Source organism: Euprymna scolopes, chromosome 5 (genome assembly GCF_053919585.1).
Source record: "Euprymna scolopes isolate OS-2025 chromosome 5, ASM5391958v1, whole genome shotgun sequence".
In the NCBI taxonomy this organism is placed as follows: domain Eukaryota; kingdom Metazoa; phylum Mollusca; class Cephalopoda; order Sepiida; family Sepiolidae; genus Euprymna; species Euprymna scolopes.
Window position 1 is genome coordinate 18,412,255 of NC_136486.1, and position 16,954 is coordinate 18,429,208.

The following is a 16,954-nucleotide window of genomic DNA, read 5'->3' on the forward strand; positions in this document are numbered from 1 at the left end:
CAGTACAGTAGATTGAATAAAATTCATTTTAAAAACAGAAACAAATGCGACTTACCATATATTCCATTAGAATGTTTATTTCTCCATCGCAAAAAAATGCTGTGTAAAAACCTACGATATATGGCGAATTGCATTCATGGAGGACTTTGAGTTCTCGAAATATTTGATTTCTTACAGATGGTTTCACTTCCAAATGAATTAACTGAAAGAAAATTGAACAAAGATTTCAAGTTAGTACAATTAAAAAGGAGTTAAACAATATTTAATGTAGTCGACACTCCAGTCAATATTTCAGAGAGAATTATGACACTGAAGATCAACTGCGCCGATACACCAGTACACCTCATCAGCGTCTATGCGACAACACTGCCTAGCGAAGATCATGTGAAGGATGAATTTTACGACTGTCTCAACAAAATACTGAGCAGGATCTCAGCCAGCGATCATCTCCTAGTACTCGGAGACTTCAACGCCAGAGTTGGGGCAAACCATACTGCCTAGCCTGACATCATTGGTCACTTCGGTACTGGTAAAATAAATGAAAATGGTCAAAGAACTCTGAGCTCTGTAGTCAACAGGGACTCTGTATTGCAAACACCTGGTTCAAACAGAAAATGTGTCATTGTGTCTCTTGGAGACACCCTCGTTCCAAACATTGACACCAATTGGATCTTGCATTGTGTAGAAAAAGACACATCGGTTCTGTCAAACGATCAAGAACATACCACTCTGCCGATGGTGATACCAACCACTCACGCGTGCTGACACAACTCGATCTCCCAAACAAGAAACCTGCACCACGTAAGCCAAGACCACATCATAGTCTCAACACGGCTGCAATGAAGAACAACGACAGCATCAGTGCGTTTCACACTGCTCTCGAAAATAAGTTGAGAGATTCTGCACCAGTGGAAGCAGTGGAACTGGATAAATCCTGGGAAATCCTGCAAACTGCGATGCATGACACTGCAGTCACATCCTTTAGAACCAAGCGGCCGCCTTGCGAAGACTGGAAGGCTGAGAATGCAGAAATCTTAACCTCTACTACTGTCCAAAAATGATGCTCACAAGAACTATGTGTGCAGGTCGACACGCAGCATCCTGTCCAAGCTGAAAGAGGTTCGCAGTCAATTCTAGAAAGGTGCTCGGCACTGTGCAAACAACTACTGGAACAACCTGTGCGACAAAATCCAGACTTCTGCTGAGTGTGGTAAACTACGTGTGATGTACCATGGACTCTGCAAAGCAATTGGACCAAACGCAAAGAAAGTTTGCCCTTTAAAATCTACAGGGGAGCTCATCACTGATCCTATGAAGCAGCTTGAACGCTGGGTGGAGCACTACTCTGTACTATATGGCGAACCGCGCAACATCACAGTCACAGCTTTAAATTCCACTCCGAACTTCGACACCCTAGTCGAACTGGACAACATTCCAACTATGTCAGAACTCGAAGTAGCTCTCCAACACATGAATGTAGGGAAGGCCCCAGGTACCGATGAGATTCCAGCAGACCTGCTCAAGTGCGATAAGTTCCTGCTCCCACACTTGTACGACCTCCTCTGCACCAGTTGGCGCAACGGAAAATTTCCAACAGCTATGAAAGATGCTAAAATTGTCACTTTATTCAAGAAAGGAGACAAAGGAGATTGCAATAACTACCATGATATATCTTTACTCAGTGTCACCGGCAAAGTCCTTGCCAGAGTACTTCTTCCAAGGCTCCAGCAGATTGCAAACCATGTTTATCCAGAATCGCAATGCGGCTTCTGCAGCGGGCGCTCAACCACGAACATGATATTTTCAGTGTGTCAAATCCAGGAAAAATGCAGAGAACAACGTAGACTTCTCCATAGTAGAGATGGTCTATTTGCCATCCTACAAAAGTTGGGCTGTCCACCAACTCTTCTTAGTTTGATAAGATCGCTCCATGATAACATGACAGCCGCAGTCTTTTTCAAGGGTGACATGTCTGACAACTTCCCCTTGTGCAGTGGAGTCAAGCAAGGTTGTGTGTTGACTCCCACACTATTTGGCATCTTCTTCTCAATTCTTCTGCACCACGCTTTTGGAAATCACGAGGACGAAGACAGTGTGTTCCTTCCTACTCGCTCTGATGGAGAACATTTTAACTTGGCTCGCCTACGCGCCAAAACCAAGATTCGAAAAGTCCTAATACTTGAGCTGCTGTTTGCAGACGATGCTGCATTGGTCTCGCACTCTGCAAGTGGATTCCAGCGGCTGCTTGACAAATTGAGCGCTGCTTGTGCGGAGTTCGCACTGGTAATCAGTGTGAAGACAGTTGTGATGCACCAGGGTGACGTATCACCAATCACCATCAATGGCCACGAACTAGAGACTGTCGAGAACTTTGCGTATCTTGGATTCAACATAAACAAGGGAGTATCCATTGAACAGGAGCTACAAACGCGCATAGGTAGAACAGCGTCTACTTTCAACCGACTACGTGAAAGAACATGGTTCAATAAATACCTCACTTCTCTCACAAAATGCCGCATCTACGAATGCTGTGTTCTGAGTACCCTACTGTATGGAGCAAAGACTTGGACCACGTATGCTTGTCACGAGAAAAGACTGAACATCTACCATCTCCGATGCTTGTGACGTATCATGGGCATCAATTGGTGGGATAGAATCACCAACGAAGAGATGCTAAGACGTGTCGGCAGCCGCTCCTTGTTCCAGACACTCAAGATATGACGATCGTGCTGGCTTGGACACCTGCGCAGAATGCCCGATGGCTGTCTCCCTAAGGATATCCTCTACAGCGAATGGATCAAGAAGCCGCAGTCGCCCAGTGCTGCGCTTTAAAGACATGGCCAAACGGGATCTGATCACTCTTGGCATCGATGTGAATGTGTGGGAGGAGCTAGCTGAAGATAGACCAGCATGGAGGCGTGCCTTGAGTAAGGGTGGTGAAGGAATTGAGAACCTTTGGTTCGAGAGGCTGGCGCAGAGAAGACAAAACTAGTGACTACGTTTACTGTTGCTTGCATTAATCTTTCATAGATTGCTTGCCGTTATTATATTATTAAACAATATTTAAACCTAACAAATGCGTTTATTGGAAAGTATGGTTTGTTTTCAGAATTTCCCCTATACTATAAAAACAAAAATAAAGAACAATCTGTATACTGTACTTACCCATGACAAAATGGAAATCTAATATTCCAAAATGTATATTGATCAAGTAGTTTTATTTTTATAACGAAAATCATTTTTAAATGATTAATGGGAATTCGTAGGTATTATAACAGAAATCTTGCAAGTTTGAATTGGTTGAGTTATCTCCCTTTATTTTTTTTATTGTTTTCAAAATAGCATATGACAGTCGCTCTTAGGTTACTCCAAATTTGAATTTTTTTCTTGAAAGTCACCACTTATTAAGGCCCAAAGGCCACTTGAGGATAAGAGCTAATGAATGTCAGGTGGTAGTGCAGTATTTGTTAATGGTTTAAATTGGGTAAAATTTGCTAATTTGTGGGGATGGCTCCACAAGAACTTGTTTACATTAGATTTGAAGGCTACCACGTTGTATTTAACAAGGAAGCAGGCCAGCTGAACAGTGTTCCACAGGGGAAGAAGCTTTGTTCATGGAATCAGCATTTAGATTTAGGCACAGATAGAGAGTGGGGAGAGGAAATTGTATGTAGTGGTTGTAGTTAGTAGAGTATTTTGTGCATGTTTGGCAAAGAGGGACAATAAATTAGAGCTCAGTCGAGTAGTTGCCAAGAAAATAATATTTTTCGTATTTAAAAAAAAAAACTACTTGATGAATATACATGATTTTAAAAGACTTTAATAAGAAAATCAAATTCATGAATATCAGAGAAGTAATTTTCTTATGATTTTGAAAAAAATCTAAAAAAAAAAAAAAACAAAGGAGATAATTCAACAATAATTCAAACTATATGTTGTAATGCTTACAAATTCCCATTAATTGCTTAATGATTTTCTTTATAAAAATAAAACTTTAAATCAATTTGTGATTTTTGGAATATAATATTTTAATTTTATCATGGGTACATACATCATACAATCAGGAGTTCCCTAACAAAAATGCAATTTTAAAGGTTCTGCAAGGGTAAAAAGATTGAAAAATGTTGGTTAAATGATTCAACAAAATAGTTTTACTTATTCTTTTATTGTTCGACTTATTTTAGGTTTTATTTTTGTGCTTTTATTTAACAATGAGTATCTTTCTACTCTACAAGTTTTTTTACGTTTTCATTTTGAAGCTTAAAGCATTGCCCGGGTGTTTAGAGGTGTAGGTGTTGGGGGAATCAAAACATATATATAAAAAAAAAAAAATGTTAAAACTTCTTTAAAAAAAATCGTTGCCCGGGTGTCTGTGTTGGGGGGGGGGGGCTTAAAAAAAAAAAAGTTTGGGTAAGTAGTTAGGATCGAACCCGAAGTCTTGAGGTGAAGGTGGCAAAGAAAGTGTGCAGAAAACCTTACATGTTACCCGCTCGGCCAACAAAGAGAAACTGAAACATGTTTGAATTTATTTAAGTATTAAAAACAGAATTGACACGTGCCCGCAATAAAAGTTAACTCCGCTCCTTCTATTTGACCTCATTGATGAGGTCAAATAGAAGGAGCGGAGTTAACTTTTACTGCGGGGCAACTTTAGTGTTTGTTTACTCAACTTTGGCTGGTTGGGGGAGGAAAACTAGCTCCCCATAAAAATGGGATTATCTAAATTGAATAGCAATCGTGTGATATAAAGAGTTTGACCTCACATTGATCAAAGCTGATTGCGACTGGACGTTCCCCCCGGTGCGGTTGCCGGGAACAATTCTTAGCTTTCAATTAGTTTTGGTTTTATACAAAAAAGCTGAACGAACACAAGACGGGCTGAAATAGCAAGAATTTTGTAAAAATCGATGTAAATAAATCTAGACGCAATCTGCGTTCATAAATCATAGATATTATTATCTAGGGGATATATAAACACTTCTAAGCGATAGTATCCCCCTCACCCTCGGCGAAAAAAGCCTTTTTGAGACATACAAAATTGCGTGCGCCGCATTTCACATTTGCCTTTATATATATATATATATATATATATATATATAAAACTTTTGTTCAAAACTTCATCGAAATCAAAAATATCTGAACTTCCACAAAGGGTTTTCAGCCATTTTTTGCTCCCTTTGTATAAAACTAAATATAGTCTACATTGCCCACATTTATACCTATCAGCTGTTCCAAAATTCATAATGATTGGTTAATTAGCTTGTGAGTTAACTCCACACAAACACAAAGCTTCCATGTGTAAGAAATTGTTAGAAGTCAGAAAAAAATTCATTGTCGTAATTAACTAGCTATATCAATGTTGTATCTAGCAAAATTTACTCTTCGGCATCCAAAATAAAAATGCTTAAAACGATTTTTGTGCATATACTTGCCTGAATTAATAAAAACAAATAAAATGATTCTAAGCCAATCAGATGCATTTCTTTAAACTTATCAAATTTGCTTTCATTCACTCTGAATGAATAAAAGAATAGATTTTCCTTCAATAAACAGTTGAGTCAAAATCCATGCCAGATTTGCTTCAGACCCCTCATCCCTCTGTAGAGTTTAGGGTTGCTATCTCAACTCATGCATACAGTCATAGTATACCCACTAGTGATGGGACGATTCCAATATTTGTCTCCAATTCCAATACAATTACTGATTCCAATCCAGATTCAAAATCTCAAATTATTTAGTTAATTTTTTTATTTCTTTATTTTCGGATTACCATAAAAATTGATGCAATATATGCATATATTTTCGCAAATGTAAAAATATACTTGAAAGGGATAATTGATAGAATTTAGTTTTTTGGTAGTTTTAAATTAATAAATATCATTTTATCATTATTAACAGTAATAGAAAGTTAAATTTTACTCAAACACAGACAAATAAAAAAGTTTTTAGCTATGGAAATTAGACTAAAGGTTTTCCTATACTGATATCTGCAAAAGTTCTGATTTTTCTGATTAATCACTGCAACACTAATACCCACACAGACACTAACACACATACACACAATTCATTAACTTTCTGTAAGTACTATAAACATTGTGTGCTTTCCTATGTAAACTTCCACCTTTAAATATATTATATATATTTATTTTATGAATTTAAGCTTTGGAACTCATTTGTCTTGTGTTTATTATCTGAAATTTCTTACATTTGAGTAAGAATCTAAAAATAGTTTTCACTAAAAATGTCTGCTTCAGGTAGCTTCTTTCCAGAAATTTTCTTCACAAATTGGAACACTAAAAATAGGGACTCCAAAATGTCACCATCAAAGTTTTCTCTGCAAAATATGATGCGTGATGTCCGAATCGTCACAGAAAACTTTGCTTAAACAATTTAATTCCTCTAAATGTGCAAGAACATACGTTATATCTTCTCATTGGTTTGCTCCTTTTTTTGCCCTCTTCCAACATACCTTATAGACGTACCTTACTCACAGATTGTTGATATATTTGTGTCTGTACAGTCCTAACACTCCTTTAAAGGGGAAACTTGCCATTCATGAAACAAATAATGTGAGGATATTGCCAATGCTGCTGCAAAAAAAGGGGGTTTCCTTTATCGTGCTAGAAAATTACTCATATCTGGCATTATCTTGTATCTCTACAAAGCCACAATTCGCCCATGCATATAGTATTCTTGCCACATCTGGGTTGATGCATCTACCACTAGTCTCGCTCTTAGACAGGGTAAAAAGAAAAAGAAAAGAAAGTTTCCGATTTAGCAAGGCCCGCACTATCAACCAAACTCCAACCCCTGTCCCATCAACACAATGCTGCATCCCTGTGCCTGTTTTACAAGTACTTTAATGAACTCATTACACTCGTACCCCACCCTTGACGCACACAAACCCGACAAACCTGCCTAGCAACAAAATCTCACCCCTTCACTTGGGAGGTAGATGCTAGAAAGCCTTTTACTCTAATAGCTTTTTCCTTCGGACAGCTATACTTTGGAATTCCCTCCCTATTTCCCTGATTGTACTAACATGCAAAAGTTTAAATATAATGTGAATAGATATCTAGCTCATTTCCTTAAATAGTCCCCAGTAGACATGATCCTGAATAGTATAGCCGCTTATGTCCAAGTGACAATTTTTCATGTTTGGGGTGAACAAGGGTATAAGAAAAAACAAAACATTGCGTTCATGCTAATGTACTTTATTTCAACCAGATTTCAAGTAAAAACATTTTCGGTTGAATATCAGAACTGTTCTTCACTATTATTAGAACTTAATTATATGAAAAAGCAACTCCGCCTACTCCTCATGCAGGGGATAATTACAATGTCAAAACCAAATGTTATGTTGTCTAGAAGAGGTAAACGAGGGTTGTCAAATATATGACCTGGGGGTCATAACCCATGCTCATTCAGTTTTAATCTCGTCTGCAAAACAAGTTAAACACAACTTAAAACAAAAAAAGTTAGATTCAAATTTTCCTGTTAAATGCAGTTTTAGGGGTCATAAAATTATTTAACCTTTTTAACTATATAGAATTAAAAATAAAATATTTGAGGAAACCATTTGAATTAGACCTGCGTCCAGACTCTTGGTTGTTTTGTTTTACGGCATATCAACCCTATTTAATGCTTCAATTCAAATATTTATTCATGGTATTCAGTTTGGTTGTTTTAGAGAGGAACATTTTTGGCTTTGCAGAACATGGTTGAGTTTTGCAAAGGCAAAGGAAAAAATAGCAGCCATGTTTGGTGCATTTTAGGGCAGAAAGCCAAACAGGGAGGAAAAATGAAAAATAAAATATATATGAGAAGAATTCTGATGTTTCACCTCTTTAAAATTTCATACTTTTCAATTTTTAAGGTTTTCTCTTTTACATCATAAAAAGGCGCTCTCATTCCACCCTCCAAGCAGGTCATAATCATGTTGGGACTGTCTGCAGTCACCAAAGCTAAAATCTATTTGTATATGGTTTTAAATTAACTTATTTTTAAATTTAAACCAACTAAAAAGTTGGTCGCAGATATTCTCATGATAACTATTATGTTTGACTTCCCAAAAAACAAACAGAAGAACAGTAGAGAGCAAGACAACTCAAAGAAGTGGCGCATATATTGGGTGATGATCACCTACTAAGCAGACCTAATAAAGAATTTAACACACTATGGGAAGTATTAATTATAAATAATATATATATATATATATATATATATATAAATAATGGAAAGGTAGTTTGCTTGAAGCATTGTTGGTAAGTAAATATGGAGTAGGATAAGAAGGCTATAGCAATGCAGGAAACCAGGTGTTGAAGTGATGCTCATTTTTACTCTTCATTTCTTTGCTTATTCATTAACTAGTTGGATCTGTGGAAATTCCACAGGGGACTCATTCATATGTAATATGTTAATGTTGGCATTCTGTGGATGTTCAGCATAAATGGAGACAATCCGATATTGTTGTAGCTTTTTTGTTAAAACTGCAAAAGTATTTATCTAAGCTAGCAGGGATGCCCAGCGCAGCCCGGTCGTAAAATACATTGGTGAAGGTCAAATTAGTGTCGAGTGAAAAGGTGTCCTTTTTTTCTTTCTTTGCAGTAAACTCCGTCAGGGTACATATTCCTTACTTGGTCTGGCTATAGATAACATCGGTGCATACGCATAACCCTAAGTTGAAAATTGGACAATTGATCATGGAGCAGGTCTCAGATGAGATTTTTTAGTAGTGTTGTCATAAGGAGGAACCAGTGTGGATGAGTTGGATGGCTACTTTCTTACTATGAATGGCCTTGCAGATTGCAGTGCTTCCTCAAACTACTTTTCCTCAATGACAGAATCTCCACTCTTACACGTATCAGTTCTGATCCAAATTTCATAATGATTGGTTAATTAGTTGTGGGGTTTACCCCACAAAAGCAAAACTTTATATAAGTAATAACATGACCGGATGATTGTCTTCATGATTGCGCTACAAAAAAACAGCACAAGACGTGTACTTGATGCATGATGTCATGTAGTGTGAAAAATGAACCCCAAACATTGTCCATTGCTAACTGTCTGCTCGTATCGGTCTCCAGCGAGCTACTTTCCCAGCTTTGGCTCCAATCTTTCTTGAGGAACCTCCAAGCTGCCAACTGTTCCTAATTGGAAACTGTTCTCAACTGTTGCAAACTCAAAACTATCCATAAACTGTCACAAAATCCATAAACTGTCACAAAATTCACTGCCACTCTTCAAACTGTCCAGAAGCTAACCCTAAATCTATGACCTGTACGTCCAATCATTTGTCCCAGTTGCCTGCCACACCTTGATTAACAATCCTATTTCAGCTTTCTTTTGTGTGCCTTGGTGAACAACTTCCTCTACATTATCTTTCTAATAAACTCACTTCCTATAACGTTTGTTCTGCTGATCAACTTGTTTCCTCTTTTTTTTCCTTACACTTAAGTAGGAGAGACTTTGATAGTATCACAAAGAACTCAATACTCTATAATGTGCTGGTGTGTGTGTAAGGATTTCTTCAAAAGTAAAGATAGAAATTACCTTTCTTGCCATCATCAAATTTGTAGGTTTGTGCCGAACTTTTAGAACCACTCCCCCATTACCAGAACCAAGTTCACCTATTTTGTCAAAATCATCCACATTCAACTCTCCGGCTTGCTGCTTCTTGGTTAAGAATTCTTCCAGTCTTTTACGCTGTTTTTCATCCAAGTCCAATTCCTTCAAGTTCTGTTGGAGCTCTTCTACACTCGCACCCATACCAGTTGTGTTTTTTCTGAAAAAGAAAAAAAAAAAAATTAAAATGATTAATCATCCAAAACAAAGAAAAGAAAAAAAAACGTATAGGTGTTGCCTACCAACTTAACAGGAATCAATCGATTGTAATCCGTTAATATTTGGTTCTATGTTTGTTTATGTCTTATGACATCAATCTTTTTCAGGTTATTTCATACCGAGTCCAATAAAAAAAAAAAAAAAAAAAAAAATATTACGCTATAAGTTGTTTATATCTATTTAACTCTAACAAGCACCATTAATAAAATGAAAAACTTTAGAAAATAAACAAACTGTTTTAAAACCACTTCAAAGTGAAAAATAAAAATAAAAAAATCATTAATTTTTTTTTTTTTTTTTTTAAATATTTGTTTCTCTTTTTATAATTGAAATGTATCTTAATTTTGGATTGAAAAATAGCCATCATCAGAGAAAGAGGGGTTTAGATCAAGAAGCCTGTATCTTCATACAGCCAATGCCTTGACAGGCATTACCACTGTGGGTTAAAGTGAGCCTAGGAGCAATGGTAACTAAGAGGCAACTCCATATTTCTCAAACCCCAAACGGGACCTAACCACTGGATATCTTTTAAATTCATATTCAGAACCAAAGACGAATATGATTATAATAAGCTATTTAATGCAAAGACAGGAAAGGAATGCAATGTAGGTAAAAATATAAGGAACATCGTCCATAACATTTAACAGATAACAATAGTTCAAAGTTAATATTCACTTATCTGTTGACATATCTCAATCACATTCTCTTCAAATAAGTCATTCATAAAAGGCATGCAAACTTCTTATTTAACAAGACACCATATCTAGTTTTTTACTGAACTCTTTTTTCTGATCTCTCTTCGTATTTGCTAATTAAGTAAAGTTATCCAATATGGCCAAAATTTCGGATAACTAATTTTTATTTACCTAATGTTTACATATTTACAGTGTGTATTTCTGAAGACAAAATGTGTATTTGTCTTTCAATAGATTTTATCTTGAAAATTTCCTCAAATAATATTTAAGAAAAAACAAATTTTGTAAATGCCTACACAATATATATTTTTTTGTTAAATATTATTATTATTATTATATGTGGAATCTTTTCAAGATAAAATCTATTGAGCAGTATGCATTTTTTATTGAGAAATACACACTTTAAATTATTTATACTAGCGGGGACCACCTGGCATTGTCCGGTTGAAAAAAGTAAAAAATAAATTGTGACAATGGGGGTAGGTCATTGCTCGATCAAAAAAAATTTGGACGGAGGAGGAGGGGGGGTGTTCTCATCAGCCAGAAGTGAAACCGAAAGCAAAAAAAAAAAAAAAAAAAAAAAAAGTGCCGGGCGCAAACTCATAACTGAAGATAGTAACCGAATCTTCTTACTGAGATGGCCACGATTACGTAAATGTTACAAAATCACAAACTATAGTTATTTCAAATGAAAGAAGATGCCAACGACTAATGCATGCAAAGTTAATGTTATAAACTAAGTTTCATTAAAAAGTCGTTGAAACATTTCACTTTGCAATTTGTCAGCTTTTTTTTTTTGTTATTAATGTTTTTTGCATTGGTTTTAATGTCCGAAATTGTCGTATGAGTTAAGGTTTACTATTAAAAAAAAAATTAAAATGAAAGCTTTTTTGTTTTTTTTTGTTTTAATTAAATTGTAACTGGAATTTTGGTTTCTTTTAAAAAAATTTTACACTCAATTAATTAATTAAAAAAAAAAAAAAGAAAAAAAAAAGACCACCAGTAGACGTTTCATGACAAACGATGCCTTAAGTTTTTTTTTTTTTTAATTCAGTACCATTTAAAACCCCTATTTAAACAAGTGTGAATTTTAGGAGAAAAATAAAAATTAGTTTCAAAAGGCGTGTTTTTCACCCCTTAAACATCCTGGGACTCAAGCTCCAGAATTTTCCCCAGAGTCAAATATTACGTTTCCAGATGTATATCCATGTGATCTTGCTTTTGGGTAATTTTCAGCGAAATCAAATGGACAGAAAATTTCTATGTCCCGAAAAATGCAATTTTTGGCCATTTTGATCCCTTTTGATCCCCTGAGGACGCAACCAGAATTTTTTTCAAAAATCTGAGAATGCTATATTTCCTCCCTTGGGTAGTTGTAATTTCATGCAAAATTTCAGAAAAATGTAAGGAGTAGTTATTGAGAATTTTAGTAACGAATGGACGAATAGACAAGGGTGAATTCTAAGGTCCAAATCCAACTAAGTCGGTGGACCAATAAAACCTTTTATTTTGAAACCTTACTTTTATGCATTTAGTTCAGCTCAAGCCAGCTGCACCATTAAAAAATTCAGATTGAAAAAATAGAACAAAAACAATGAAATCATGAGCGATTGTTTGCTATGCGTTTGGATTTTCTTGAATTTCTTCGATACTAGTGATAATAATAAAGGAAGCAAGAAAATTGTTTATTTGTATATTTATAAAGTTGAGTCATTTGTCGCACTGACATAAGATTAAAAGGCCAACTTCCTATTCAGGATAAAAGATTAACAGCTTTCTAATATACTCAGTGGGAAGTGACAGTGGTCTAGTGGTTAACGACATGGACTGACAAGTTGGGTGTTCCAAGTTCAAAATCTGTTTGTTCCACAAAAATCACTTGGGATATTGGCAACCTTCTTGTGGTCCTTTTCGTAAGTACTCACTGTCTTTCTAGAAAGAATTCCAACTCTACAAATATTGGCGCAACCAATGCCAACAATAGAATCTTTGAATTCATACGATATGATGAATATAATCAAACATGTCTATGCGAATCACATCCGAACATTAATTTGCATATTGCTTTGTAAAAGGACATCTCATTGATTAACAATCCATTCTTTTGGATTTTATTTTACTGTTATATTTATTATTATTTTATTTACAAGCATTTTCTATATCGAAGATAAACAAACACTTAGATTTTGGTGCGAAAAGAGTTTTCTAATCAATTTATTTCCAGGGGTTGCGATTCTTGATTTTCTAAATTTTTCCAAATAACGCCAAGGACACAAGTGCTGCTTGTTTTTGCAATATTTCAAATTAGTTAAAAAAAAAAAAAAAAAAAAAAAAAATCTATCATGAACGTGCTTTGTTATGCAATCTATATGGTACAAGAACAAAGAAAACACTTCTAATGAAAATGTTCTCAAAAGATGTGACTAACTCCTTCCATTCAGTTTTCCTGCCAACTCATCAGGTCAGACTAATACAACAGTCACCAAGATAGGACATACACATTTTCTTTACTAGGAGCCACCATCCTCAGATACCAACAAAATGAAAAAAAAAAAATTTTTTTTTGCATCTATGATTAGAGTGGATACAACCGAAAGTCTCAGTAAAAAAAAAATAAATAAATAAAAATAATTAAAATTGATTTTTCATTTAATAAAAATCATACAGTATTACTTGGTTTTCTAAAATTTCCAACTTTCTCTAAATCAGTTTCAAAAGAATCTGGTTACCAATCTTATCTTCTAAAATTCAAAGAAACTGCAATACTTTATCGAATTATTCAACAAGTTGTGGAAGGCTCAGTAATCCATTTTAATAAATAGAGAGCTTATGCTAATTCAAACAAACTCAATTTTTGTAATTTTTCTGTAAATCAGCAACAATTTGGCAATCCAAACACCAGAGTGCACACGCATGGAATTGAAGATCAAATCTTGACATGAAGATTCGATCACAAAAAAAAAAGTATAGATTTTTATTCTTTGTAGATATCAATGAATCCTGTAATTTTGTAAAAAGGTTTTTTGCATCTTAAAATATTTATTCATGGTGTTTGGTTTGATTGTTTTGCAGAAGATAATTTGCGTTTTTGTTTTTGCACAACATGATTGAATTTTGCAAAGAAGGATAAAAGCAATAACATCAATATTTGATGGATTTTTTTGTCAGTAAGCCAGTATCTTCACCCAGCCTGATCTGGTAGCACCAGATGCCCTTACAGGTATTACCACTTCGAGCCAAAGTGAACCTGGGAGCAATGATAACTAAAGGGCAACTCCACATTCCGATCAGTCCTTAAATGGGACCTCACCACTGCATGACTTGAGATCATAACCAGGACCTCGCCAGCGAGGGTTGAAGACGTGTTGCATGAAAAGAAATGATATGAGAATTATATGATGGATACACTTCGGAGGAAAATTAAATCTAGTCAATAAAGAGAAATGTGTGCAAAACAGGAGACTTTGTTGGTATGGTCACATTAAAAAATCTAAATGAATAAACCCAAATGATTTTTCATTAATCAGTTATATCAAAACAGGTTACTGTTATTTAAATTAATAAGAGATAATATTTAGAAAAACGATATATATATATATATATATATATATATATATATATATATATATATATATATATATATAGTACCAAGCCTTTTAGACAGAAATTTGAATTCTAATTTGCATGTCTATTTTTTTAGACAGTTTATAATAATTTAATGCTTTGCGTTATTCATTTGTAATTTTATGGTCTTATGTATATGCAGTAGTTTTTTGTTGATATTAACAGCAATTGATTAAAGTCATTTAAAAAAGGATAAATTCATTCATTTTCCATGGCCAATGTCATTTAAATAAAATTTATCAACTTTACAGATGGAAGAAATATATAGTGAAGCATATACAGGGTGGAACGATAAAATTGTTACTCTAGAAAAGACGACATAATGCCATTTCCGTTTGATGAAAACCAGTTTTCTTTTCTTTTTTTTTTTTTTTGTTGCAGACCATCTAATAGTTGGCCAGTTGTGTATAAGTCCCAAGCACGATAGGAGCCTTCTATCATGTCTGAAAGTGACACAATGTTCAACAAACGAGATCAGAGATGCACCACTGTAATACTCATACTCTTTACTGATTGAAGTTATGACAACAGGACCATTGCCAGCACTCTCAAAATGCATTGCTGTATTGCCACGAATAATAGGGGCATGCTCAGAGTGATGAATACAAAGTTTCCGACCACAGTTATGGTTTTCGGTGTGATTTTAAGTGAGGGCCACATCATGCAACCTGACATCTTCAAAGTCAGCTTGAAAGTCAACAGAGTGGTGGTTCCCTGGTGCAATCAGGTGGTCACTGGGTGTGGCAGCAGGACAAGGCACCAGCCCACAAGCTTGGCTTCAGAAGGAGTGCTGTGACTTCGTACCCTTTTCTCACTGCCCCCCCTCCTCCCCTGACCTGATTTTGCTGGATTAATTCGTTTGCTCATGCAGCAAGAACATCACATGACCTCCCACAACACCAAAGCCAGCCTGATCAGCGCCATCGGCCGAGCATTTGCAGACTTCCCACCAGCACTGGTGGAAAAGGCATGCTCCCAATTTGAGGTGGTGACCGAGGCTAAAAGGTGGCTACACTGAATAGATTTACATAATACATAATCAAATTACCTGAATTGATTTTTTTCAATAAAAGTTTTAAAATAAAGTTGTAGTGCTGTTTTCTTTAGGGTGACACTTATCGTTCCACCCTTCAAGTGTATGTTCACAGACATAGGTGAGTGCTCTCTCTCTCCGCGTTCCCTCTTCTACTCTCCTCCCCTTACATGTCATCCTTCAACTGAATTGGTTTCTTCTTTCTATCCATTTATTTCTTATTTAAAAGATAAATTTGCATCGAAGTTACTAAAATATTAATTACTGTCTATATGAATAAAATGTGAAAGTTTTGTTTCATGTTTACAAGAAACCTATAGATGCAATGTTTATTTAAATTTTGGTTTCAAGTAACAAACTAGATTTTAAAAAAAATATTTAATAACTAAGTAAAACTTCTTTCAACTTCCCCTAATCTTTATCTATGCCTAAAACTAAAATTCCATGAACAAAATTTCTTTCCTAGAACCACCTGCCTGTACAACTATACTGGGGGACTGCTTTTCAACTAACTACAACATAGTCGTTTTCAAGTCCAATGTAAAAGTTTTTGTTGAGCCACCCTTAAATAATCAAATTCTACCGTATTTTAAACTACTACAATCACTATGTTGTTGTTTCACCAACCACCTTACACTAATTAATCCTTATTCTTGAATGGCCTTCAGGACTTGATAAGTGGTGACTTGTGTAAAAGTAGAAAAAAAAAAACCTTAGACATGAAACCCTAATTTTGAAGGCAGTGTTGGGAGGTAGGTGTAATATTTTTGGTATAGTAATGAGGGTATGGCTATTTATAAACAGGTGTGATAGGAAATGACCAATCAAATGTAACCATGCTCTGCTCTCAACCAATCAGAAACCGGAATTAATTAGTGTTAATTTTATAAAATTATTTTTATACAATAGCTTGAATTAAAGTTTAAAATGCAAAAGCTAAGTATCATGGTTGAATTGTGCTCTGAACAGAAACACTCATTTCGAATGCACCTCTGTCATATCAAAGAAGCTGTTGATTTTATATGCTGGGCTTTTCTGCATGTGTGGTAATAAAACTTCTCAAATTCCCTCGTGATGTTAGGCTGTGTAAGGTGTTAACTTTGATCAAAATCACCTGTTCCTTCTTTCATCAGATTATTTCGATTATCGATACTTATCAAAGTCATTCCGATACAGTACCTATCTAAGAACACTGCCAGATGCAAAGTACCTTTGTGTGAAATTTCATAAAAATCGACCCAGCCATTTTCGAGTCCATAGAGAACAAACTTTCTTTTTACATAATAGAAGAGATTTTTGAAAAAGTTAAAGCAGATAACTCATTACATGATTATTCTCCTTTAATGTATAATAATATTCTATAAGAACAGGAAACATTGTTGGTTTGGTCACATTGGAAAAATGAAGAGTTCTCATGTTAGTATATGTAAAACAGTTGAGGTAGCAGGGTCAGTTGGCAGAGGAAGAACAAGGAAAACATGGAAGCGATAAGGATCGATTTGAGAGGGATAAATAAAGACCTGGGAAGATATAGGTTAGTTTGAAAGTCAGTTTCTAAAAGTTGCCCAATACATAGTAGCATGTAAAACTGACATTAAACTAATGATTTTACATTGATTTTACATGCTAGTGGTGGTGGTGATAAAGCTGAGAAGTGGGGGCATTCATACCTTTCCCCAATGGTTTTAAAGGGAATCAGGTTGTCAGTAATATTTTTTTTTTTTTTAACTGAATTTTTATCACTTCATGTTTCCTTTGT

The 16,954-nt window shown here is 35.2% G+C and overlaps 1 protein-coding gene across 1 annotated transcript in view; it reads right to left on the reverse strand.

Annotated features, from left to right (window-relative positions):
• The window catches only part of LOC145276722 (dual specificity mitogen-activated protein kinase kinase 1-like), a 128,738-nt gene that overhangs the window by 77,477 nt on the left and 34,307 nt on the right, over window positions 1-16,954 (reverse strand). The window contains exons 2-3 of the mRNA XM_080127939.1: window positions 9,553-9,784; window positions 56-202 (exon numbers count right to left, since the gene is read on the reverse strand). Coding sequence (XP_079984065.1) covers window positions 56-202; window positions 9,553-9,784 — 379 coding nt within the window. The remainder of the gene's footprint in view (window positions 1-55; window positions 203-9,552; window positions 9,785-16,954) is intronic.